The 25,883-nt window shown below is 41.3% G+C and overlaps 1 protein-coding gene across 1 annotated transcript in view; it reads right to left on the minus strand.

The window, feature by feature from the left end:
• Positions 1-25,883, minus strand: part of LOC128687208 (uncharacterized) — a 274,565-nt gene that overhangs the window by 104,122 nt on the left and 144,560 nt on the right. The window contains exon 9 of the mRNA XM_070098520.1: positions 23,939-24,057. Within this exon, the coding sequence (XP_069954621.1) occupies positions 23,939-24,057 (119 nt within the window). The remainder of the gene's footprint in view (positions 1-23,938; positions 24,058-25,883) is intronic.

The raw sequence follows: 25,883 nt of genomic DNA on the forward strand, positions 1-25,883 counted from the left end.
TGCCTTGGGAACAAACCTCTCCTCTGTCTCCTTGCATTTTGTTGCCACATATTCCATCATTTCTTGTACTGGTTTTCCTGTCAGTTCCCTCTCCCACTGAATGTCTTGAAGGAAGTTCCTCATGCCTGAGTAGTTCCCCCTTTTGTAGTTTGGTTTTTCCCACCCTATTCCTGCTACTCTCTCCACTTGGAGCTCAACTATGTAGTCGAAGCACAGAACCACATAATCACTAGCTCCCAAGGGCCTTTCATACATGATACCCTCGATGTTCGAACTACTCAAGGTGAATACAAGGTCCAGTCTTGCTGGTTCATCCTCTCCTCTCTCTGGTAGTGTCTCTAACATGTTGATGCATGAGGTTTTCCAGTACTACATCCATCATCTTGGCTCTCCATGTTTTGGGACCCCCATGGGGCTCCAGGTTTTCCCAGTCAATCTCCTTGTGATTGAAATCATCCATAACTAGTAACTTTGCTCCCATGTGTGCTCTCCTGGCCACCTCGGCTAGTGTGTCGATCATTGCTCTGTTGCTCTCATCGTAATCTTCTCTTGGCCTCCTGCAGTTCTGTGGTGGGTTGTACATTACTGCAATTATCACCTTATGTCCCTCAAACTGGATTGTTCCTACTAAGTAGTCCCTTTCGCCCGTGCCATCCATTCCTTCCATTTTCTCAAAACTCCACTGGTTTTTAATGAGCAGTGCAACTCCTCCTCCCCCTCTCCTCCCTCTGTCTTTCCTGAGGATTTGATATCCGGATGGAAAGATTGAATCTGTTATTATTCTGGTGAGTTTTGTTTCTGTGAGTGCTATTATGTCTGGGGATGTCTCCTTGATTCTTTCGTGCCACTCCTCATACTTGTTTGTTATTCCATCTGCATTTGTATACCACACCCCCCCCTATTCTCCGAAAATTTTCCAGTTGGGTCATGTCGTCTTCTATTGCTTTCATGATGCTTTCAATTGCTTTTTTTTCCCCTTGTTTTCTTGCTTCATATGTTTCCCCTTCAACTTCCTGGAGCCCATACACAAAGACTGACCTCACCCTTTCATGCTCCCACTGCATATCCCTGTGTATCCCCTCATTCAATTTGATTTCCTCCATTGCAGCTTTCCTTTCTTCAGTTTCACAAGCTAATGTACTTGGGCTCAGTGGCCTGTCATTTTCCCTTCTCGGCTTTCCCTGGGCTCTGCTGTGGTCTGTTAGGGCCTCCACAAATAGCTTAGCTCTTTCATTTACTACAGTCTCCACTGATTGAGCTTCTACATGCATTATTATTATTATAATCAAAAAGAAGCACTAAGACACAAGGACTATACAGCGCTGCAGGGCAGGAAGGAAGCGAGGGCATCAGGTGGCAAAAGGGAGATGGATGAGTAATAGGTTATGGATAACAGCAGGGTAGTGGATGGTGAAAGGGTAAAGGGCAGCAAGAGACTGAACTAGAAAGGGCTGAGGGGAGTGCGAAAAGTATCATCAGAGTTTGTGGAGTAAATCAGTCGTTGTCAAGAAGTCAATGAGAGAGTCAGGATTAAAGGAGGGTCCATCAGCAAGAAGGGAAGGTAAAGAGAGAGTAGTAGAACGAAGACGACGACGGAGGTAAATTCTGCGTGCTCGTTGACAGAGAGGGCAGTCTAAGAGAATGTGGCTAATCGATACTGGAACTTGACACTGCTCACAGAGAGGAACAGGGTGCCTCTCCATGAGATACCCATGAGTAAGACGAGTGTGACCAATGCGAAGGCGGGAGAGAGTGGTCTCCCAACCTCGGCACTGATGACAAGAAGACGGCCAGTAACCTATGCTCGGTTTAATAGAATGAAGTTTGTTACCGAGCAGAGTTGACCAACGTTGTTGCCAATGGGTGCGAAGGTGGGTAGCTATTGCAGCAAAATAGTCCAGAAATGGAACACCTCGATAGGAAATTGGTAGGTCATGTACTGCTGACCGCGCAGCAGTGTCTGCCTGTTCATTGCCCTGTACGTCGACATGACCAGGGACCCAACAAAAAACAATATCTTTATGTTTGGTAGAGATACGGCGTAGCCAAAGTTGGATACGGAGAACTAGGGGATGAGATGTATCAAATTTTCGTATAGCCTGTAGAGCACTAAGGGAGTCTGAGACTACTACAAATGATGACACAGGCATAGATGCGATACGAATAAGTGCTGCAAGAATGGCATACAGTTCAGCAGTAAAAATGCTAGCTGAAGATAGTAAATGTCCCCGCACGACGCTGTCCGGAAACACTGCTGGGAATCCGACGCCGTCTGAAGACTTAGAGCCATCTGTGTACACAGCGGTGGCATGAGAATGGGAGTGGAAGTGATCAAGAAAAAGAGAGCGGGAAGCCACCGTAGGCAGTTGAGCTTTCGAGCAAGGGAGTGAGAAAGAACAAACCCGAACAGCTGGAACTTCCCAGAGGGGTAGGTTAAAGTGAGATGCTACATGAACATATAAAGGTGGTAACTGAAGGGAAGACAAGAGTGAATGTAGGCGAAGAGAAAAGGGACGGAGCAAACAGGGGCGGCGAACGAATAAAGAATGTCTACTAATATCGGTGACCATTCTATAAATGGAAGGATTGTGTAGATCGTGAGAGCGTACATAGTAGCGAAGGCAATGGGCATCACGGCGATCAGACAAGGATGGAACATTCGCTTCTGTATAGAGGCTCTCAACAGGGGAAGAGCGAAAAGCACCAAGGCACAAACGTAATCCTTGGTGACGGATAGAGTTAAGGCTAGAGAGAGTAGCAGGAGAGGCCGCGGAATAAATCTGGTCACCATAATCGAGTTTCGATAAAACGAGGGCTGAATGTAGGCGAAGCAGAGTTCCACGATCAGCTCCCCAGGAAAGATGAGCAAGGGTTTTAAGAAGGTTTAGCCGGCTGTGACAAGTTGCCTTCAGAGAGGTTATGTGAGGTTTCCAGGATAACCGACGGTCAAAGAGAAGGCCTAGAAACCTGACTGCATCATGTTCGGGGATACGGGAGCCATAGAGATACAAAGGATGATCGGAGATAACAGAGCGTCTAGTGAAAGTAATTTGGTGAGTTTTGGTACTTGAAAATGTAAACCCATGCGTGGTGGCCCAAGTGGAAACACGGTCGACCGCATGCTGGAGAGAAACTGCAATAAGATGACAGTCAGCGCCTGCACAAGCAATAGCGAAGTCATCAACAGAGTGATGACCAAATATTGGGTGGAAGAACAGAGGCCAAATCATTTATAGCAAGGAGAAAAAGTGTTGTGCTTAGAACACATCCCTGAGGGACACCTTCAGCTTGGACGAAGTCTGGGGAAAGAACATTATTGGCTCGAACACGGAAATGTCTGTCAGTTAAAAAGTTTTTAAGGAAGGATGGTAGATTGCCTCGGAGGCCTAAGGAATGGGCTTGGGCCAAAATATTATACCTCCAAGTTGTGTCATATGCCTTCTCAAGGTCAAAAAATATGGCAATAACTGAGTGATTATTCGCAAAGGCATTACGAACATACATATCCAAGCGTAGTAAGGGGTCTATGGTAGAACGACCCTTACGAAAGCCATATTGACTAGCGGAGAGACTGTTGTGTGTCTCTAAATACCACATTAAATGTCGATTTATGAGACGTTCCATCACTTTGCAAACTGCACTAGTAAGAGCGATGGGGCGATAGTGGGAGGCATCATGTCCTGAAGTACCCGGTTTGCGGAAAGGGAGAACAATGGCAGATTTCCACAGCTGGGGAAGAACTCCTTGTGCCCAAATAAGATTGAAGAGGTGTAAGAGGACTACAAGGGCTGACCGATGTAAATGTTGTAACATACGAATATGAATGTCGTCAGGCCCAGCTGCCGATGATCGGCAAGCTGAGAGCGTTGCCTCCAGTTCTTGAAGTGTAAAAGGCACATTATACTGTTCTTCTCTGAGAGAAGAAAAGTCCAAGGGTACTAACTCTCTGGCAGACTTTGAGGAAAGAAACGAGGGGCATAGATGGAGCCCTCGGGAAATACGGACCAGATGTGTGCCAAGTTCAATGGCAACGTCGAGAGGGTTTGCTACACCAACACCAGCGACCCGTAGAACAGGAGCCGGGTCAGGAGAGTATTTACCACTCAATTTCCTCACTTTTTTCCAGACTGCACTCACAGAAGAAGCAGAGGTGATGGTGGAAACATAGTCTCGCCAACAAGTGCGTTTAGCTTCACGGATGACACAGCGAGCGATCGCACGCTTCTGCTTAAAATCAAGAAGTCTCTCAGCAGTTCTATTGCACCTGCCCCATGCAGCACATTTCAAACGTACTGCACGAGCACAAGCAGGAGACCACCAAGGCACGCACTTCTGAGAATGCCTGCCTGAGGTTTGGGGTATAGAATGAGAAGCTGCAGTATAAACTGACGTCGAGAAGATGTGTAGGAGCTCATCAATGGAGGATGAAGAAGGAACCTCACTAAAAGCAGTGAGGTGTGAGTAAAGATCCCAATTTGCCCAATCAAATTGCCAGCGAGGGCTACGGAAAGGTGGTGAATAGGAAGGAGAAGTAAGAATGATCGCAAAATGATCGCTGTCATGTAAGTCTGGTAGAACAGACCAGGTGAAGTCTAGTGCAGTGGAGGAAGAGCAGACTGATAGATCGATGCAAGAGAGAGTATGAGTATGAGGATCAAAATGGGTGGGAGTACCCGTATTTAAAACATGGAGGGAGTGAGAGGCGAGAAAAGCCTCCAACTGGATGCCACTTGAGTCACAATGAGACCCCCCCAGAGGAAATGGTGGGCATTAAAATCACCAAGTAACAGAAGTGGTGGTGGTAAGGATGAAACAAGAAAGGCAAAGTCTGGGATAGAAAATGCTCGAGAAGGAGAGAGATATAAAGAACATATTGTAAACCACTTATTCAAGTGGATACGGGCTGCAGTGTAATGCAGCGAGGTATGGACAAATAGTTGACAGTACGAAATATCATTGCGTAGAAGAAGGGCACTTTCATTAAAGGTCCCATCTGAGAAAGGATCCGAAGAATACAATAAATTATAGCCTGAGATAGGTTGGAAAACAGCCGAGTGTAATTTTGGTTCTTGTAAGCAAGCACCAACAGGGGAAAACCTGGAAAGCAACATCTGAAGCTCACCCCGATTACCCCTGAGGCCGCGGATATTCCACTGTAAATAGGCCATGATTGGCGATGAAGAAAATACCAGGTGGAGGTTTAGTCTCTGCAATATATTCTGAAATGGCTTCAAGTGTTTCTGAATTCAAAGATGTATGAGAGACCATATTGGAGATAGAAGGAGGAGGGTGAGTAAAGATTGGGACAGTAATGGACTGTACCAAAGTAGAGGGGGAGGGAAGAGTGTAAGGGACTGGAGATGAAGTGTGGGGGGGGGACAGAAGAGGCAGAAACCTGGGAGGTGGCAGAAGAGGGAGAAACTTGGGAGGGGATGGGGGTGGAAGGCATAGTACAAGGAGGAGGGTGAATCTCCACACTTGTAATAGAGCCAGAGAGAGGGGAAGAACTAGGTACAGAGACTGGAAAGGTAAAGTGTGGAGGTGGAAGAAGGGAAGGAAGGGGCAAAGAAGATTTGAGCAATGTGGATTTTTTGGACTTCTGAGTAGAGGGGCGATTGGTATTAGGTGTCGTACAAGGTCTTGTCGATACTGGGGCTTGTGAGGAAGGACGCGAAGATGTGAGAACAGACCGAGTTGTAGTCGGGACGTCAGAGCCAAGGACAGCAAAAGGATTAGATGCCGTAGTGGCTATGGGAGGGGTAACAACAGAGGAGGCTGCAGAAGATGGGACCCCAGAAGTGGGGGGATGTTTGGAAACACGAGAATAAGAAACACGGGGTAGTCTCCCTTGGAGGCGGAGATGAGTAACTGCCATAGCATAAGGGAGACCTTCTGCCTCTTTGAGGCAACGGATTTCTCGTTCATTTAAGTAGACCTGGCAACGGTGGGAGTACGAAGGGTGAGCTTCATTACAATTAAGGAAAGATGGAGGTTGACTGCAAGATGTATTAGAATGGTCGTCGGCACCACAGACTGGGCATTCGGCCATAGATCTGCAATATTTCGCTGGGTGACCAAAATGCCAGCAATTTCTACATTGTTGCGGTGTAGGTATCACCTTTCGAACTTGTAACCTATGTCCCGTGACATATACAGAGGACGGGAGTTCTCGGCTGTCAAAAGTTAAACGAGCAACATTGCAAGGGTAACGTCTCCGCCCCCGGGCAGGAAGGACATAAATGTCTACTTTGAGGATTGGGAGATCCTGGAGTTCCAGCTGTTCAAAAATGTCATTGCCACATGACTGGAAATTCTGTTGGACTATGGTATGGGGCAGAATGACAGTACCACTACAAGAATTGAGAGAAAGATGGTTTTCAATAGTGATAGGAGTAGTATCGATATTCGAAAGGAGAGAAAGATCATGAGCTTGGGTAGCATTCTGGACAGCGACGATGCGCATACCGCTCTTGAGAGCATGAAATGAAATATCTCTACCAACATGACGCAGGAGCGCTTTTCCAACACTATGGTCAGAAAGGTAGGCAGAAGAAGAAGTCGGTCTTAAAGTAAAGAATTTAGTCCATTGTGTGGTCAGAAACTGAGCGTGGAGAGGGAGTGCTTGACGTGTCGGTCTTTTCCGAGTAGAATGGGAAGGTAACGAAGGAGCATCATCAGGAGATTGACGTTGGCGTTTAGGAGTAGGACCGGAGTTGGTCCGGCATGAAATGGGCGGGCGATTCGAAAATTGCCGTACCGTAGAGGGAGAAGCCGGAAGCATAGTCAAAGGAGAGCGGAGTTCAGACAAATCGAAGGAGTCAGTCGAAGCCCCGGTACCTGAAGCGGGTGAGGAAACAGCACCAGCAAGAGGTACAGGGGCATCAGGAGTGTCCGAAGAGTGGTCTAAACACAAGGCAGGGTCAGAATGGGGTGCGGTATCAAGAAGGGGCCCGGGGGTAGTGGGTTCATGGACTAGGGCTGCCATGGTTAGGTTACTCCTTTGCTTTTTGTTTTTAAGAAAAAAAAGGAAAGAATAAAAAAAAAGGGGGGAGCGGGGAGGAATAGTTCCCAGGAGGAATGAAAGGTCCGGAAATCTCCCTCCGCGCCCAAGAGGACCTCAGCACCGCTAGTAGCGCAGATGCAGCATGGAACCCGTGCAATACCCTACCCTTCATGCCAGTAAACCAGCAATCCGGGATAGCAACCTCACATCTGCCGAGCTACCTCGGTGGACAAAAGAGAGGGCGGCCGGATATCCGCCACAAAGCATACCTCCTTCGGCCACCACCCCCAGAATCCGAAAGGTGGCTTCCAGAGATACACCCGTCGCCCGAAAGACACCCAAAGCTACTCCGGGATACCGGAGAGGGATCGGGACATCCCCAGGCAATCCAGATTCCACGACAAACTACGCCACCGCCAAGAACCTCAATGGAATGGGATGGACCCCGGTGTCCTTTCCCCTACCTAGGAACTAGCGCACCTGTGGGAGAAATCCCAAAGGCCAAAAAGAGGAAGGGCAAAAGGGAGGGGTGAGGAGGAGGAGGAATGGAAAAAGGGGAGGATGGGGAGGATGGGATAGGGGAGGGGAGAATGGGGGGTAATTAGGTTTGGTCTGAGGAAGAAGACCGACAGGGCTAATTCCTCAGACCAAGAGCCTCTTCACCACGCCAAGGAGCCCCCCTTGAAGAGGCTTCTACATGCAGTTTTGCTCCTTTCCCTACAGTCCCCTTATTTGTGACTGAGGTAGCAGTCTCTGTTGTCAATCCCAAAATGTTCTTTAGTTCTTTAGGCTGTTTCAGATTTTTCAGTTCCTCTTCTAAACTCTGTATCCTGGCCTCTGCTGCTTTGACTTGCACCTCCCACTTCCTGCTTTCCATGTCTATCCTCTCTTCCATTCTCATGCTAAGTTCTTCTAGTTTCTTTTCCCATTCATGTTCCTTTTTATGAGCTCTTCTGCCCAATCTTCCTTTGCAGCTTCCTCCTCCTGTCCCTTGGTTTTTCTTGTTGCTCTCTGGCAACCCATTTTTGTTTTATCCTGATTGCCTCAGAGTGGGAAACCTATGTAATTCTGTATGTTAGGTTAGTATTGTGTATGTCAGAGTGTGGGGGGGGGAGGTAGAGGAGGAACTGTGGCTATGTGGGAGAATAGTGGGGAGGGGGAATGGGAAGGAGAGTAAAGCAAGTGGGTGAGTGGGAGAGGGAGAGGGGGAAGGAGGGAGAGGGGGAAGGAGGGAGAGGTGGGGAGGGTGAAAGAGGGAGGGGAGGGATCAGGTGAAGGAGTGAGATGTCGGTGGGGGAGGGGGGGAGTGTATGTGTGAGTCTGGCAATGTGTGTGTGTGTGTGTGTGTGTGAGTCTGGCAATATGTGTGTGTGTGTGTGTGTGTACTCACCTAGTTGAGGTTGCAGGGGTCGAGTCCAAGCTCCTGGCCCCGCCTCTTCACTGGTCGCTACTAGGTCACTCTCCCTGAACCATGAGCTTTATCGTACCTCTGCTTAAAGCTATGTATGGATCCTGCCTCCACTACATCGCTTCCCAAACTATTCCACTTCGTGACTACTCTGTGGCTGAAGAAATACTTCCTAACATCCCTTTGATTCATCTGTGTCTTCAGCTTCCAACTGTGTCCCCATGTTGCTGTGTCCCATCTCTGGAACATCCTGTCTTTGTCCACCTTGTCAATTCCTCTCAGTATTTTGTATGTCGTTATCATGTCCCCCCTATCTCTCCTGTCCTCCAGTGTCGTCAGGTTGATTTCCCTTAACCTCTCCTCGTAGGACATACTTCTTAACTCTGGGACTAGTCTTGTTGCAAACCTTTGCACTTTCTCTAGTTTCTTTACATGCTTGGCTAGGTGTGTGTGTGTGTGTGTGTGTGTGTGTGTGTGTGTGTGTGTGTGTGTGTGTGTGTGTGTGTGTGTGTGTGTGTGTGTGTGCGTGTGTGTGTGTGTGTGTGAGTGTGTGTGAGTGTGTGTGAATGTGTGTGAGTGTGTGTGAGTGTGTGTGAATGTGTGTGTGTGTGTGAGTGTGTGAGTGTGTGTGTGAGTGTGTGTGTGGGAGAGTGTGTGTGTGTGTGTGTGTGTGTGTGTGTGTGAGTGAGTGAGTGAGTGAGTGAGTGTGTGTGTGTGTGTGTGTGTGTGTGTGTGTGTGTGTGTGTGTGTGTGTGTGTGTGTGTGTGTGTGTGTGTGTGTGTTTTAGATGGGAGTGAGTGGAAGCAAGTGGGTTTATGTTGCAGTTTTTGAACTGTAGTAACGGCACACCTCTGGCAAGACAATGGAGCGACTGATGATGAAAGTGTTTCTTCTTTTTCAGGTCAACTGTATCGGTGAGAAATGGCCAATGTGTTGAAAAAAATACTTACATGTAAAATACAGTGGACCCCCGGTTAACGATATTTTTTCACTCCAGAAGTATGTTCAGGTGCCTGTACTGACCGAATTTGTTCCCATAAGGAATATTGTGAAGTAGATTAGTCCATTTCAGACCCCCAAACATACACGTACAAACGCACTTACATAAATACACTTACATAATTGGTCGCATTCAGAGGTAATCGTTATGCGGGGGTCCACTGTACTACTATTTCATTACATTCATTAATACAGGTTAACTAGTTTCACTCTTTATTATAATTTTATTAACCCTTTGGCTGTCGCAACCCCCAATCCTGAGGTGTCTCCTGGTGTAGCAAAATTTAAAAAAAAAACTATTTTTTCTTATGAAATGATAGAGAATCTTCTTCCAATTGTAATGACACAAAAAAACGAAATTTGATGGAAAACTGACGGAATTATGCTCTCGCGAAGTTAGCGACCTCGGCGCTGTTTACAAATCGGCGATTTCGCCCACTTTGAGCTCTATTTTCGGCTAATTCCATTCTTCCAGTCGCCCAAACTCATAGCTATTTCTTTAGAACTCCATTTTTTCTATCGATTGAGTACAAGAAACTGCCCATTTACCGATTTCAACTACCTAATAATGTGGTCAGAAATTTGCAATTTGGCCAGTTTCACGAAAACTAAAAAATATGACAATTTCAAAATAAGGTCCAGAATGAACAATGCAGACATTCCTGGCTCTAAAATAACATTTTCTTTGCTCATCAGTCACGTCTCCAGGCCCCTCTGATATTACTCTTGCTTTCTATTTTTAATTTTTATTCAAACAAAAAATAGAAGATTTACTGTTATGCAGACTACTGCAATACTGTAATAATTGTATAAATAACATCAACCCATTCATGACTGCATATTAGAATGGCTAGTTGGACATTTATTGGACAATGGCATCATTTGTTTACTTTTGAACATTGGCAAAAATCAAACATTTACCCTACTCTGAGCTCCATTTCTAGGTTCTTTTTATAGTAAAATCAATCAAAATCACCTCTATTTCTATAATATGTTTTCCATTCTATCAAATGAGACCAAGAAAACGAGAATACAACCATAAATACTATACGAAAATAGACCACAAAGTTGGCATTTTAATTAAAAAAAACGGTCAGTTTTTTTTTTCTCATTATGCACTGCGTGCTCCAGGATTTTTTTTATATGGTGCACACTGACCACACAGACCCATTCTCTCACATGTGGGCCTACCAGCTTTCTCCTGCTTGATTTGAAGCTGCTAGAATTTATGAGTATATATACGTCAAACACGATACCTCGTAAGACGTATATATACGGCCGCGACAGTCAAAGGGTTAAAAGGTTATTTTGGATTACTGGAATCATCTTAATATAACCTCTCCTCACTTAGCAATGTAATCATTTACGGACGACTCGGACTCGCGGTGGGCTCTCTGACCAGTATGCATACCTAAATACCTAAATAATGTATATTAGAGCTGATTTCCTTTATTCTGTTTATTACAATATACAGTACACTACTGTATAAACATTTGAAAATATACTAAAAATGTTATAAATGGTGCAAAGGTGACATGAAATCAATATCAAAGATGATTGACACAAAACCACTACCATTATAGTATGCTCCTCATTTAGCGATGAATTTGTTTATCGATGAGGTATTAGGAATAGAACTCTGTCCTTAAGTGAGGACAGGCTGTATAATATAATCTAAGTGTTCCTATTCCCATGTAACTTGTGATTTTGTTTTATATGTATTTGTTTAACCCTTTCAGGGTCGAGAGGCCCTCTCCTAAACTTTTTCTCAGGGTAGAAAATTTTTCGGGGAAAAAAAAAAAAAATTCTAATGACAGAGAATCTTTTCCCGATCAAAATGACACCAAAGTATGAAATTTGATGGAAAACTTACAGAATTATATTCTTGCGAAGTTAGTGGTCTCAACGATGTTTACGCATCGGCGATATCGCCCACTTTAAGCCCTATTTTCGGCCAATTCCAATGTACTAGTTGACAAAAATCATAACTATTTCACCAGAACTCCATTTTTTCTATCAAATGAGTGCAAGAAACCACCCATTTACCGATTTTAACTATCCAATAAAGTGGTCAGAAATTGGCAATTTTGCCAATTTCACACAAATTTCAAAAGATGCCAATTTCCAAAATGGGCGCAGAATAAACAAGACAGACATTCCTGGCGCTAAAATAACATTTTCTCTGTTCATTAGTCACATCCCCAGGCCGATCTTACATCTCTTTTGCTTTCCACTTTGAATTTTTATTCTCACAAAAAATAGATTTACTGTTATGAAGACTACTGCATTAGTGCAGAAATGGTATAAATAATATCAGTGCACTTGTGAAAGAATATCAGACTTGCCAGTTGACGTGTATTGGACGCGTGGCATGAATTGTTTGCTGTCGAAATTTGGCAAAAATCGAACATTTCTGCAACTTTGAGCTCAATTTCAAGGTACTTTTCATTGTGAAACCAATCAAAATCATCTCAATTTCTGTAATATGTCTTCCATTCTATAAAATGAGACCAGGAAAACTAGAATACACCCATAAATACTATACAAAAATACAGTGCAAAGTCGCTGTTTTAAACCAAAAACACGGTCAAAGTTTTTTTTTCTCATTACGCACTGTGTGGTGCAGGATTTTTTTATACTGTGCACACTGACCACACAGACCCATTCTTTCATATGTAGGCCTACCACCTTTCTCTCGCTAGATTTAAAGGCGCTAGAATTTATGCGTACTAGTACGTCAATAACCCTGGTGCGTAAGACATACTAGTAGTACATCAGAAACCCTGAAAGGGTTAATATTCATGTAATCTATTTTATCAGAATCATTATTGTCTTATATAATTCTTCAAGACACAAGTTAAATTTAAGCTTGCCCAGAATACTCTGCAGAACTAAGGGACTTTCCAATGTGAGTGATGTTATGTCTGCCAATTTTGTACACACAATGTATCATGAGGAAATAAATTTACTGATTTCTCAATTCCCATCTTCTTTCTCTTTTTTATCCATCTACAACCTCTTTTTCAATCAGCTCTCATTCTTCCACTCCCTCTACATTACCACAGTACAGTTCTCAACAGTCTATTAAACACAAGCATATTTTTTTTAAAACATCAGCAGTTTCCTACCAATGCAGGGTGATCCAAAAAGAAAGAAAAAACTTTCATCATCATTTAACACTTTCACCATCATTCATACATAATCACTGTCCTTGCTGAGGCGCTCAGGTAAGACAGTTTAGAAGTCACTCCAACCAGCCAATACCCCAAACCCCTCCTTTAACCCATAAACGGTCCAAACGTATATACGTATACGTTTTTACCACTAGTGCCCCAAACGTATATATCCGTTTTGTCATACATTCAACATTGCCATGATAAGCCTGAGTCGCCTAGACATGAGAGAATGGGTGTGCGCATTCACTGTGCACCATATTAAAATAATTGGGGATGTCTGGGTACCATATGCTCTTTTTTCCTATTAAAAAAAAAAAAATTTTTCTCAAAAAAGTTGGGGCACTATGGGAGAGAACGTATATATACGTTTGGACCATTCACGGGTTAAAGTGCAGGCACTGTACTTTCCGCCTCTAGGACTCGAGTGCAGCTAACCGGTGAACTACAAAAGAACAACTTCAAGTATTCAAGTATTTGTTGTTACAAGGTGTGTGGCACCAGTGGCAGTGTTTCCTGCCTCTCCTTCCTCTTCCACACGCCTCTTAAAACATTATGCCTACATCCACAGCAGGACTTGAACCTGCAAACTCTGCATCAGAGTTCACAGTACTTTATCTACAACACCAGATCCCAGTAAAGTACTGTGCAGTCTGATGCAGAGTTTGCAGGCTCGATACCTGCTGTGGACATAGAGATAACGTTTGTAAATAATTTCGCCTGTTTGTGAATAGTTAAGAACACCTCTTAAAGTAATCCAGCCTCATTAATTGAATTTATTTTTATACATGGTTCCCTGGAACAATTTCTTAATGTTTCCTACATACAAAATAATTCTACAATATTTATTTTTCAAGTTGGATTATATAGACCAATGAAACAAATTTAACTGCAAATAAGCAAATTAAAAAACTGCCACAACACATCTGGTAGGTCTGCCTCAACAAACCCAAACAATATTGAAATTTGAAGATATATCTAGCAAGGTGAGGCAGCTAAAATACTGAGAGCAAGGGGCTAGTAGCCCCTTCTCCTGTATAATTTACTAAGTTTAAAAAGAAAACTTTAATTTTTTTTTTTTAGGTCACCCTGCCTTGATGGGATACAGCTAGTTCGTTGAAAAAGAAAAAAAAATCTAGCATGGTTTGAGAACCGATTAAATTGAGACACCTTTCATCACCATCATAAGATAACATGCTAGATTTCCAAAAAATTCTTAATATAAATCTTATTCATACTTTGTATACCTTATACATTAATGATCTACAACAGGGGTCCCTAACCTGTGGCCCTTCTAGAAAATGGATGTGGGCTATCACATGAAATTATGAATTCACTTTTATGTGGGTTCCACACTGCACAGTGCCAATACAGCCATGGAGCAATCATCACACATATAACCATCAAATGTGGCCCACTTGTGGAGGAAGGTTGAGGACCACTGATCTACAATATGTACAGACAAGTGATGAATAAGACATATATACAACCATACCACGGGCGGGAATAGAACCCGCGATCAGAGAGTCTCAAAACTCTAGACCATTGCATTAGCCAATGGACCAGCTAGCCACAATAAAATTCGTCCAACATGGTATATTTCTACACCATAGGAAGGTTAGCATAGGCACCACTGTGACCACAAATGCAAGCTTTTACAGACTTGCATTTGTGGTCACAGTGGTGCCTATGCTAACCTTCCTATGGTGTAGAAATATACCTAGTTGGACAAATCTTATTGTGGCTAACTGGTCCAGTGGCTAACGTGACAGTCTGGAGTTTTGAGACTCTCTGATCGCGGGTTCTATCCCCGCCCGTGCTATGGTTTGTTTGCAATCGTGTCAGTACGATTTCGTGAGACATGTACAACACTTGGGTATCTTGACTACCATAACATTTTGTCTGTGTGGCAAGTTTTTCCAACTGAAACCTTGCTGGTATTGTATACCTTTAATATATGATATTTGTCTGACACAGCAACACCATAAAATCTTGGAATAGAGGTTATTTTCTACAAGTTTATTGTTGTTGTAGAACTTGGTATTGAAGTGTAGCTCTTGTATGAGTGATTTCCCCAGGAAAACAACAAAATATGAGATCCTGCAAATTGCCAAGGGAGAATACTTCAGTAGCAACCATATCAATTCCTTTTTGACTAATGTATCTCTTCCTGAATTTACAATGACTGAAAATAAATTGTCTGGATGAGAAAACAGGTTTAATCATGTGAATCATCTTAAAATCACATTTAAAGCAGTCATACACAAGTAAGCAGCACACAAGACAGATAGAGACTTATTATGACATTTCAGTCTGACATGGATTGAAACGTTGTCATAAGATTCTTTCTACTATGTGCGGATTATTTGTGTATTCTTCAAGTCACTGTATTGTACCTTTTTTATTCATTAAAGCAGTCATAGCAAAAAACAATATTTTTTTTATTATCACACAGGCTGTTTCCCACCAAGGTAGGGTGGCCCAAAAAAGAAAAACTTTCATCATTCACTCCATCACTGTCTTGCCAGAGGCGCACTTACACTACAGTTATAAAACTGCAACATTAACACCCCTCCTTCGGAGTGTAGACACTGTACTTCCCATCTTCAAGACTAAAGTCCAGCCTGTTGATTTCCCTGAATCCCTTCGTAAATGTTACCCTGATCACACTCCAACAACATGTCAAGGCCTAAAAACCATTTGCTCCTATCTAACATGCTCATGCATGCTTGCTGGTCGCACACAAAACCTCCTTGACCCCTCCTCCCTCCAACCTTTCCTGGGCCGACCTCTACCCCGCCTTCCCTCCACTACAGATTTATACACTCTCAAAGTCATTCTATTTCCTTCCATCCTCTCTACATGTCTGAACCACCTGAACAACTCCCTCCTCAGCCCTCTGGATAATAGTTTTGGTAATCCCACACCTTCTCCTAATTTCCAAACTACAAATTCTCTGCATTACATTCACACCACACATTACCCTCACACACAACATCTCCACTGCCTCCAGCCTTCTCCTTGCTGCAACATTCATCACCCATGCTTCACACCCATATAAGAGCATTGGTTTAACTATACCGTCATACATTCCCCTCTTTGCTTCCATGGACAAAGTTCTTTGTCTCCACAGACTCCTAAGTGCACCACTCGCCTTTTCCCCTACGTCAATTTTATGATTCACCTCATCTTTCACAGACCCATCTGCTGAAATGTCTACTCCTAAATATCTGAATACATTCACCTCCTCCATACTCTCTCCTCCAATCTGATATCCAATCTTTCATTACCTAATTTTTTATTATCCTCATCACCTTACTCCTTCCTATATTCACTTTTAATTTTCTTCTTTTACATACCCTATCAAACTCATCCACCAACCTCTGCAACTTCTTTTCAGAATCTCCCACAAGCACAGTGTCATCAGCAAAGAGCAACTGTGACAACTCCCACTCTGTTACATACTTTATCCTTTAACCCCAACCTCTTTCCAACAAACGAGCATTCACTTCTCTTACATACCCATCTATAAATACAGTGGTACCTCGGGTCACGAACTTACTTTGTTCCAGAAGGCTGTCTGAGTGCCGATACCGAACGAATTTGTTCCCGTAACGAATAATGTAAATTAGATTAATCCGCTTCAGTACCCCAAAAATACACTTACAAAAGTACTTACATAAATACACTTACATAATTATTCGAGTTTTGAGCTGTTCGTATCCCGAGGTACCACTGTATACTGAACAACCATGGTGCATCACACATCCTTGTCTGAGGCCTACTTTTATTGGGAAATAATCTCCCTCTCTCCTACATATTCTAACTTGAGCCTCACTATCCTTTCAATAACCTACCACTATATGCCCATTTTTATGGTAGCCATCTTGGATTTCGACAAATTCTGCTGAAATCTGCTTCTCTACGTTAAAGTAAGAAACTGCATTCCTTGGGTTCTGTATCAGGGACCTTAACCCATTGAGGGGTCCAGAGGCCAAATCTCAGAGTGACAGCCAGAGTCCAAGAATTTTCAGAAATTTTTTTTGTTATTTTTTTGTATGAAATGGTAGAGAATCTTTTTCTCAAAGTAATAAAACAAAAAGTACAAAATCTGATGGAAAATTGATGAGATTACCTTCTCGTGAATTTTGATGCGTCAGTGATATTTATGCATTGGCAATTTTGCCAACTTTGATTCCCATTATAGGCGAATCACATTATTCCAGTTGACCAAATTCTTTGCTATCTTGCTAGTATTACTTCTATTTCACTTACTGAGCACAAGAAATCGGCCAGTCAACTGATTCAATTACCCAATAAAGTGATCAAAAATTGGTAATTTGGCCAATTTAACACAAAGTTCAAAATACGTACATATTCCAATTTCCAAATAGGGTCCAGAATAAACAATGCAGGCATTCCTGGCACTAAACTAACATTTCTGCTGTTCATTAGATGCGTTTTCAGGCTTTACAAATGAATTCCATTTTGAATTTTTATTCACACCAAAAAATGGAAGATTTACTGTTGCATAATATTGTAATAATTGTATAAATAATATCACCACATTTGCAAATGTATATTAGACCCACCAGCTGATGTGCATCAGAAGCATGACATCATTTGTTTACTCTTGAACACTGGCAAAAATTTAATATTTCCACTACTTTGAGAATAGTTTCAAGCCATTTTCAGTACTAAAACCAATCAAAATCATCTCTATTTCTGTACTATATCTTCCATTCTATCAAGTGAGACCAAGAAATTGTGAATACAAAATTGTGAATACAAAAAAATATATGAAAAAAGACAGCAAATTCACTGTTTTAATCCAAAATTATAGTCGCAGTTTTTTCTCTCATTATGCACTGTGTGCTGAAGGATTTGTTTTATGTGGTGCACACTTACCACATAGATGTATTCTCTCATATTTAGGCTCAAATTTACCGCACACAGCTTATCTGAGTGAGTTGAGCTCATGGCATAGATCTACGGTTTGGACCCTGGCTTCAAAGTTGTAGATCTATGGGACAGACCCTAAAAGGGTTAAAGGATAAAAAAGAATCTGGAAAAACACAGACTATCAACAATTCTAGGATCACCCCATTGATTGTTGGACTAATGTATCTGATGTTATGAGAGACCTGGATAGGAAGATCAAAACAGAAAATTGATTTGTGTAAAAAAAACAAAAAAAAAAAGGGGCAGGAAACAGTAGGCCAAGAACTAACTCTTCATTTCCCTACCAGAAGGTGAAGGGGGTGGGAGAGTTTCAATGGAGAGGAATAAATGGGATTAGGTCAGGGGTTTCAAATTGAGTTAGAGCTAAAGAAGGAGTAGCAATAATCTTGAAGGATAAGCTATGGCAGGAAAAGAGGGACTACAAATGTATAAATTCAAGGATTATGTGGAGTAAAATAAAGATTGGATGTGAAAAGTGGGTTATAGTAAGCGTGTATGCACCTGGAGAAGAGAGAAGTGTAGAGGAGAGAGAGAGATTCTGGGAAATGTTGAGTGAATGCGTGGGGAGTTTTGAATCAAGTGTGAGAGTAATGGTGGTTGGGGATTTCAATGCTAAAGTGGGTAAAAATGTTATGGAGGGAGTAGTAGGTAATTTTGGGGTGCCAGGGGTAAATGTAAATAGGGAGCCTTTAATTGAGCTATGTGTAGAAAGAAATTTGGTAATAAGTAATACATATTTTATGAAAAAGAGGATAAATAAATATACAAGGTATGATGTAGCACGTAATGAAAGTAGTTTGTTAGATTATGTATTGGTGGATAAAAGGTTGATGGGTAGGCTCCAGGATGTACATGTTTATAGAAGGGCAACTGATATATCGGATCATTATTTAGTTGTAGCTACAGTTAGAGTAAGAGGTAGATGGGAAAAGAGGAAGGTGGCAACAACAAGTAAGAGGGAGGTGAAAGTGTATAAACTAAGGGAGGAGGAAGTTCGGGCGAGATATAAGCGACTATTGGCAGAAAGGTGGGCTAGTGCAAAGATGAGTAGTGGGGGGGTTGAAGAGGGTTGGAATAGTTTTAAAAATGCAGTATTAGAATGTGGGGCAGAAGTTTGTGGTTATAGGAGGGTGGGGGCAGGAGGAAAGAGGAGTGATTGGTGGAATGATGAAGTAAAGGGTGTGATAAAGGAGAAAAAGGTAGCTTACGAGAGGTTTTTACAAAGCAGAAGTGTTATAAGAAGAGCAGAGTATATGGAGAGTAAAAGAAAGGTGAAGAGAGTGGTGAGAGAGTGCAAAAGGAGAGCAGATGAAAGAGTGGGAGAGGCACTGTCAAGAAATTTTTATGAAAATAAGAAAAAATTTTGGAGTGAGTTAAACAAGTTAAGAAAGCCTAGGGAAAGTATGGATTTGTCAGTTAAAAACAGAGTAGGGGAGTTAGTAGATGGGGAGAGGGAGGTATTAGGTAGATGGCGAGAATATTTTGAGGAACTTTTAAATGTTAAGGAAGAAAGGGAGGCGGTAATTTCATGCACTGGCCAGGGAGGTATACCATCTTTTAGGAGTGAAGAAGAGCAGAATGTAAGTGTGGTGGAGGTACGTGAGGCATTAAGTAGAATGAAAGGGGGTAAAGCAGCTGGAACTGATGGGATCATGACAGAAATGTTAAAAGCAGGGGGGGATATAGTGTTGGAGTGGTTGGTACTTTTGTTTAATAAATGTATGAAAGAGGGGAAGGTACCTAGGGATTGGCGGAGAGCATGTATAGTCCCTTTATATAAAGGGAAAGGGGACAAAAGAGATTGTAAAAATTATAGAGGAATAAGTTTACTGAGTATACCAGGAAAAGTATACGGTAGGGTTATAATTGAAAGAATTAGAGGTAAGACAGAATGTAGAATTGCGGACGAGCAAGGAGGCTTCAGAGTGGGTAGGGGATGAGTAGATCAAGTGTTTACATTGAAACATATATTCTTCTTCTTTCAACGTACCAGCCGTATCCCACTGAGGTGGGGTGGCCCAAAAGAAAAAACTGAAGTTTCTCCTTTTAAATTTAGTAATATATACAGGAGAAGGGGTTACTAGCCCCTTGCTCCCGGCATTTTAGTCGCCTCTTACGACACGCATGGCTTATAGAGGAAGAATTCTGTTCCACTTCCCCATGGAGATAAGAGGAAATAAACAAGAACAAGAATTAGAAAGAAAATAGAAGAAAACCCAGAGGGGTGTGTATATATATGCTTGTACATGTATGTTTAGTGTGACCTAAGTGTAAGTAGAAGTAGCAAGACTTACCTGTAATCTTGCATATTTATGAGACAGACAAAAGACACCAGCAATCCTACCATCATGTAAAACAATTACAGGCTTTCGTTTTACACTCACTTGGCAGGACGGTAGTACCTCCCTGGGCGGTTGCTGTCTACCAACCTACTACCTACTGAAACATATATGTGAACAGTATTTAGATAAAGGTAGGGAAGTTTTTATTGCATTTATGGATTTAGAAAAGGCATATGATAGAGTGGATAGAGGAGCAATGTGGCAGATGTTGCAAGTATATGGAATAGGTGGTAAGTTACTAAATGCTGTAAAGAGCTTTTATGAGGATAGTGAGGCTCAGGTTAGGGTGTGTAGAAGAGAGGGAGAATACTTCCCGGTAAAAGTAGGTCTTAGACAGGGATGTGTAATGTCACCATGGTTGTTTAATATATTTATAGATGGGGTTGTAAAAGAAGTAAATGCTAGGGTGTTCGGGAGAGGGGTGGGATTAAATTATGGGGAATCAAATTCAAAATGGGAATTGACACAGTTACTTTTTGCTGATGATACTGTGCTTATGGGAGATTCTAAAGAAAAATTACAAAGGTTAGTGGATGAGTTTGAGAATGTGTGTAAAGGTAGAAAGTTGAAAGTGAACATAGAAAAGAGTAAGGTGATGAGGGTATCAAATGATTTAGATAAAGAAAAATTGGATATCAAATTGGGGAGGAGTATGGAAGAAGTGAATGTTTTCAGATACTTGGGAGTTGACGTGTCGGCGGATGGATTTATGAAGGATGAGGTTAATCATAGAATTGATGAGGGAAAAAAGGTGAGTGGTGCGTTGAGGTATATGTGGAGTCAAAAAACGTTATCTATGGAGGCAAAGAAGGGAATGTATGAAAGTATAGTAGTACCAACACTCTTATATGGATGTGAAGCTTGGGTGGTAAATGCAGCAGCGAGGAGACGGTTGGAGGCAGTGGAGATGTCCTGTCTAAGGGCAATGTGTGGTGTAAATATTATGCAGAAAATTCGGAGTGTGGAAATTAGGAGAAGGTGTGGAGTTAATAAAAGCATTAGTCAGAGGGCAGAAGAGGGGTTGTTGAGGTGGTTTGGTCATTTAGAGAGAATGGATCAAAGTAGAATGACATGGAAAGCATATAAATCTATAGGGGAAGGAAAGAGGGGTAGGGGTCGTCCTCGAAAGGGTTGGAAAGAGGGGGTAAAGGAGGTTTTGTGGGTGAGGGGCTTGGACTTCCAGCAAGCGTGCGTGAGCGTGTTAGATAGGAGTGAATGGAGACGAATGATACTTGGGACCTGACGATCTGTTGGAGTGTGAGCAGGGTAATATTTAGTGAAGGGATTCAGGGAAACCGGTTATTTTCATATAGTCGGACTTGAGTCCTGGAAATGGGAAGTACAATGCCTGCACTTTAAAGGAGGGGTTTGGGATATTGGCAGTTTGGAGGGATATGTTGTGTATCTCTATACATATATGCTTCTAAACTGTTGTATTCTGAGCACCTCTGCAAAAGCAGTGATAATGTGTGAGTGTGGTGAAAGTGTTGAATGATGATGAAAGTATTTTCTTTTTGGGGATTTTCTTTCTTTTTTTTGGGGTCACCCTGCCTCGGTGGGAGACGGCCGACTTGTTGAAAAAAAAAAAAAAAAAAAGGTGTGAGAAATTGCAACAATCCCTACCCGAAGATGTGAGAAATATTACAACAAAGAAAGACATTTTCAAGAGAGAGATGGAAAAAAAAAAAAGATGTGAGAAATATTACAACAAAGAAAGACATTTTCAAGAGAGAGATGGAAAAAAAAAAAAGTAATTGGAAATTTTATTCAGGCAAGTTTTGACTGTATTATTGGTATGTCTGTGACAAGACAGTGATGGAGCGAGTGATGATGAAAGTGTTTCTTCTTTTTCGGGTCACCCTGCCTCAGAGGGAAAATGGCTGGTGTTAAAAATATTTTTTTTCTGACTGAACAGGCTTTTTTTTAATAAAAAAATAAACTGTTGTTTTTATATCTTTATCAGCTACAATTCAGCAGTATTCCCATATTGTTTACTTTTACAGGAACATAGACCAATACCTGTAAGCAGTGAAAGATCAGCTAGGTTGTGGAAGTTATGGAGTCTGGTTGACCATATAGTATTAAATTATAGTCTTGGATTGGATTTTGAGAGTAGAACACCTCTCAAAACCAGTCACACGTAGTAAGTGATTGTTCAATTTCTATTTATGATTGTGAAGCGCATGTGAGATAAAAAAAATGAGTCAATGCAAGAGAGAGAAACAATCTAAGCATACGTATTATAAAAATACATTGAGTAAAGAATAATACTATGATTGTATCTATGTGCTTCTGGGAATACAGTGACACTGTGAATGATGATGAAAGTGTTTCTTTTTTGGGTTACCCTGCCTCAGTGGCAGGCAGCCAGTGAATTAAAAAAAAAAAAAAATACTATGGAAAGACATGAAGTGTGAAACATATAGCAGATACAACTGAAATATTTAGAAAAAACAAAAAAAGGCACAATACCGTGACTGGAATGATACACAAATAACCAGCACGTAGGAGAGAGGAGCCTACGGCAATGTTTCGGTCTGACTCAGACTATTTACAAAATCACACTGTAAATGGTCAGAGTCAAACCGAAACATCGTCGTAACCTCCTCTCTTACGTGCAGGTTATTTGTGTTTCGAAATGTTTACTACAATGATATGTTAAGGGTGAATGAAGTAAATAAATAAACCTGAAGGTAGGAGGATGAGAGGAAGGTTTAAGAATGTGGGAAAAAATGGTGAGTGAAAAATTATACAATCATGGTATTTGTTTGAATAATGCTTGAACGCCGGAAGTGGTAATGAACGTGACTGAGATGTAGACATTTGTTATACATAAAGTAATGACTGACAATTAATATAAGCAGTACACTGTTTATTAATATAAACACTTCGTATTAGCCAAATAAATAACAAAGCTACTAGTTAGGATATTTTTTCAGCAGAGTGAACCAGTTTGCCATGATATTAGTAGGTTTATGTACTATCACTATGGGTTGATATCATTATTTTTAATCCCTCTTTTTCTATAATACTGTTCCAGAATTTCTGTATGAGTCTCTCCTCACAGCCTAGAAAAAATGAGATAATGATACACAATAGTAAGACTGTGACCACTTGGTCACTAATGTTTAAATCTTGAGTGTGCTGATGCCAAGAGTCAAGAAGCATGGATAAGCTTGTTATTATTGGTTATAATTAAAGCCATTTTATCTTGCAACTTTCAATTCTTCAATATAATAATATAGAGTGAATACTAATGCAAGCTTATACATTGTACAGATACAAAAAATATCTGAGGCACAGCATGGAAAAAAGAATAAGTGCCCAATTCCAAAAATGGAGAAAAATGGAGAGATCGGAGTGATGAAGCTCAAGTTACCATAGTTTGTTATGGTGGTCTGAAGCAGAAGACAATATCTACACATTCCTGCAAATAGACAAAATACTAAGGAATTGATTTGCTTACTGACCCAGATTTTGGTGGTGTACTTGAAGGATGCCTGAAGGTTTCAGGGGTCAACACCCTGTGGCCTGGTCCATGATCAGGCAGTACTTTTTTTATGCCACGCAATGCCTCATACTAAAATATCATTATGTTAAGCATTAAGTCTATCAATCTGGGAAATTGCCATAGTTTACATATACCTGAATCACTGAGGATGGTCAAATGGTTGATATTTCAAGGTTTTGTTACAGACATTCAAAGCTTCTAATTTTTTATGGGACTAACTGCAAACACTCAACAATTTAGGCAACACTTTTGAATATGCAACAATAGATAAATGAAGAATCTTTCAGATGACATCTGCAGTTCCATAAGACAAAAGAAACTAATAAATAAATATGTATTTTATAGCAAAATGTGAAGAAGAGGCACACTTCCTTATACCTATTTTCAAGTTTTCCACTCTATTTACTTGGATGAAGTTATGAGGTTCCATTGAACTCCATGGTATTGTCTTGGATCACTTTACCTGAAGGAAGTTTTAGGTTCCAACAGCTTTGCAGTGCAGTCTTGAACAAGGTTACAAAAGCTAGAAAACAAACTTACCTCTCCTCAAGCTTCAACTTGAACACCAGCACGATAACGAAGTGAATACCCAGCACCACAAACACCTTCCAAGTGTACGCCAGAGTGAAAAGCGTACATGCTATTGCCCTCGATACGACCTGTAAGTATAAATGATATTATTAGTTCCTTAATGGTAAAAAAAATTTGTTACAGAATTTACTTTTTTTTATTCAACAAGTCGGTTGTTGCCCACCAAGGCAGGGTGACCCAAAAAGAAAGAAAATCCCCAAAAAGAAAATACTTTCATCATCATTCAACACTCACCTCGTGCATATTCATTGTCTTTGCAGAGACAGCCAGATACAACAGTTTAGAAGTACAGTGGACCCCCGGTTAACGAACTTTTTTCATTCCAGTAGTATGTTCAGGTGCCAGTACTGACCGAATTTTTTCCCATAAGGAATATTGTGAAGTAGATTAGTCCATTTCAGACCCCCAAACATACACGTACAAACGCACTTACATAAATACACTTACATAATTGGTCGCATTTGGAGGTGATCGTTAAGTGGGGGTCCACTGTATATATAAAGAATTATTTTTAATACAATATATCCCTGCAAAATGGAACAGTACACAAATAACCCACACACAGGAGAACGAAACTTATAACAATGTTTTGGTCTGATTTAGACCAATTAATGGTACAAGTCACACCGAAATGTTGTCAAAAGTTTCGTTCTCCTATATGCGGGTTATTTGTGTACAGCATTTATATGTACTGAAGTACATTAAAAAATACCCCAGGAGAAGAAAAAATATACCACATACAGAGAACCCCCAGTTAACCTAGATAGAGACCAAAGACGTAAGTAGTTAAACGAAAATATATTAAGAGAATCACATTTTCCCATAGAAATGCACATTACAACTTGAAATGTACACTGGAATGGTAATATTCCACATCAGTTCCCATAAATTTTGTTTTCAGTAATGAATTTACTAGGGATGTGTCAGTCCATTGTTTAGTTAAGGCACAGTGATGTTATACCACAGTTTATGAGTACATAAAAAAATATTGAAAATTACAGATGGTCTGACAGTGTGTTGTCATTTTATAAACTGTACCTCTCACCACTCCTCCCTCCCTTCCTTCCTTCACCATAGATGGATCCATTGTTTAGCAAAGGTTTATTGGTATTATATACTGTACCTCCCTCCACTCTTCCTCCCTTCCTTCACCACAGGTGAAATCACTGTTTAGTAGTGCTTTATTGGTATTATATACTGTACCTCTCTCCACTCCTTCCTCCCTTCCTTCACCACAGATGGATTCATTGTTTAGTAGTGCTTTATTGGTATTATACCCCTCTGTTTCATGAGTGCATAAAAAAACTGTGAAAAACTATCAAAATATAGAGAGAAGTTTCACATCATTTTTTTTATCACTGTTGGACAGAAGGGTTGTGATAACTTCTAGACCAACAATTTTTTTTCTTTTTTTACAAGTCGGCCATCTCCCACCGAGGTAGGGTGACCCAAAAAGAAAGAAAATCTCCAAAAAGAAAATACTTTCATCATCATTCAACACTTTCACCTCACTCACACATAATCACTGTTTTTGCAGAGGTGCTCAGAACACAACAGCTTAGAAGCATATACGTATAAAGATATACAACATATCCCTCCAAACCGTCAATATTCCATAACCCCTCCTTTAGAGTGCAGGCACTGTACTTCCCATTTCCAGGACTCATATAAAAATAAACCGGTTTCCCTGAATCCCTTCACTAAATATTACCCTGCTCACACTCCAACAGATCGTCAGGTCCCAAATACCATTTGTCTCTATTTACTCCTATCGACACGCTCACGCACGCCTGCTGGAAGTCCAAGCCCCTCGCCCACAAAACCTCCTTTATCCCTTCCTTCCAACCTTTTCGAGGATGACCCCTACCCCTCCTTCCTTCCCCTACAGATTTAT

The sequence above is a fragment of the Cherax quadricarinatus genome, chromosome 62, assembly GCF_038502225.1.
Source record: "Cherax quadricarinatus isolate ZL_2023a chromosome 62, ASM3850222v1, whole genome shotgun sequence".
NCBI classification, from domain to species: Eukaryota; Metazoa; Arthropoda; class Malacostraca; order Decapoda; family Parastacidae; genus Cherax; species Cherax quadricarinatus.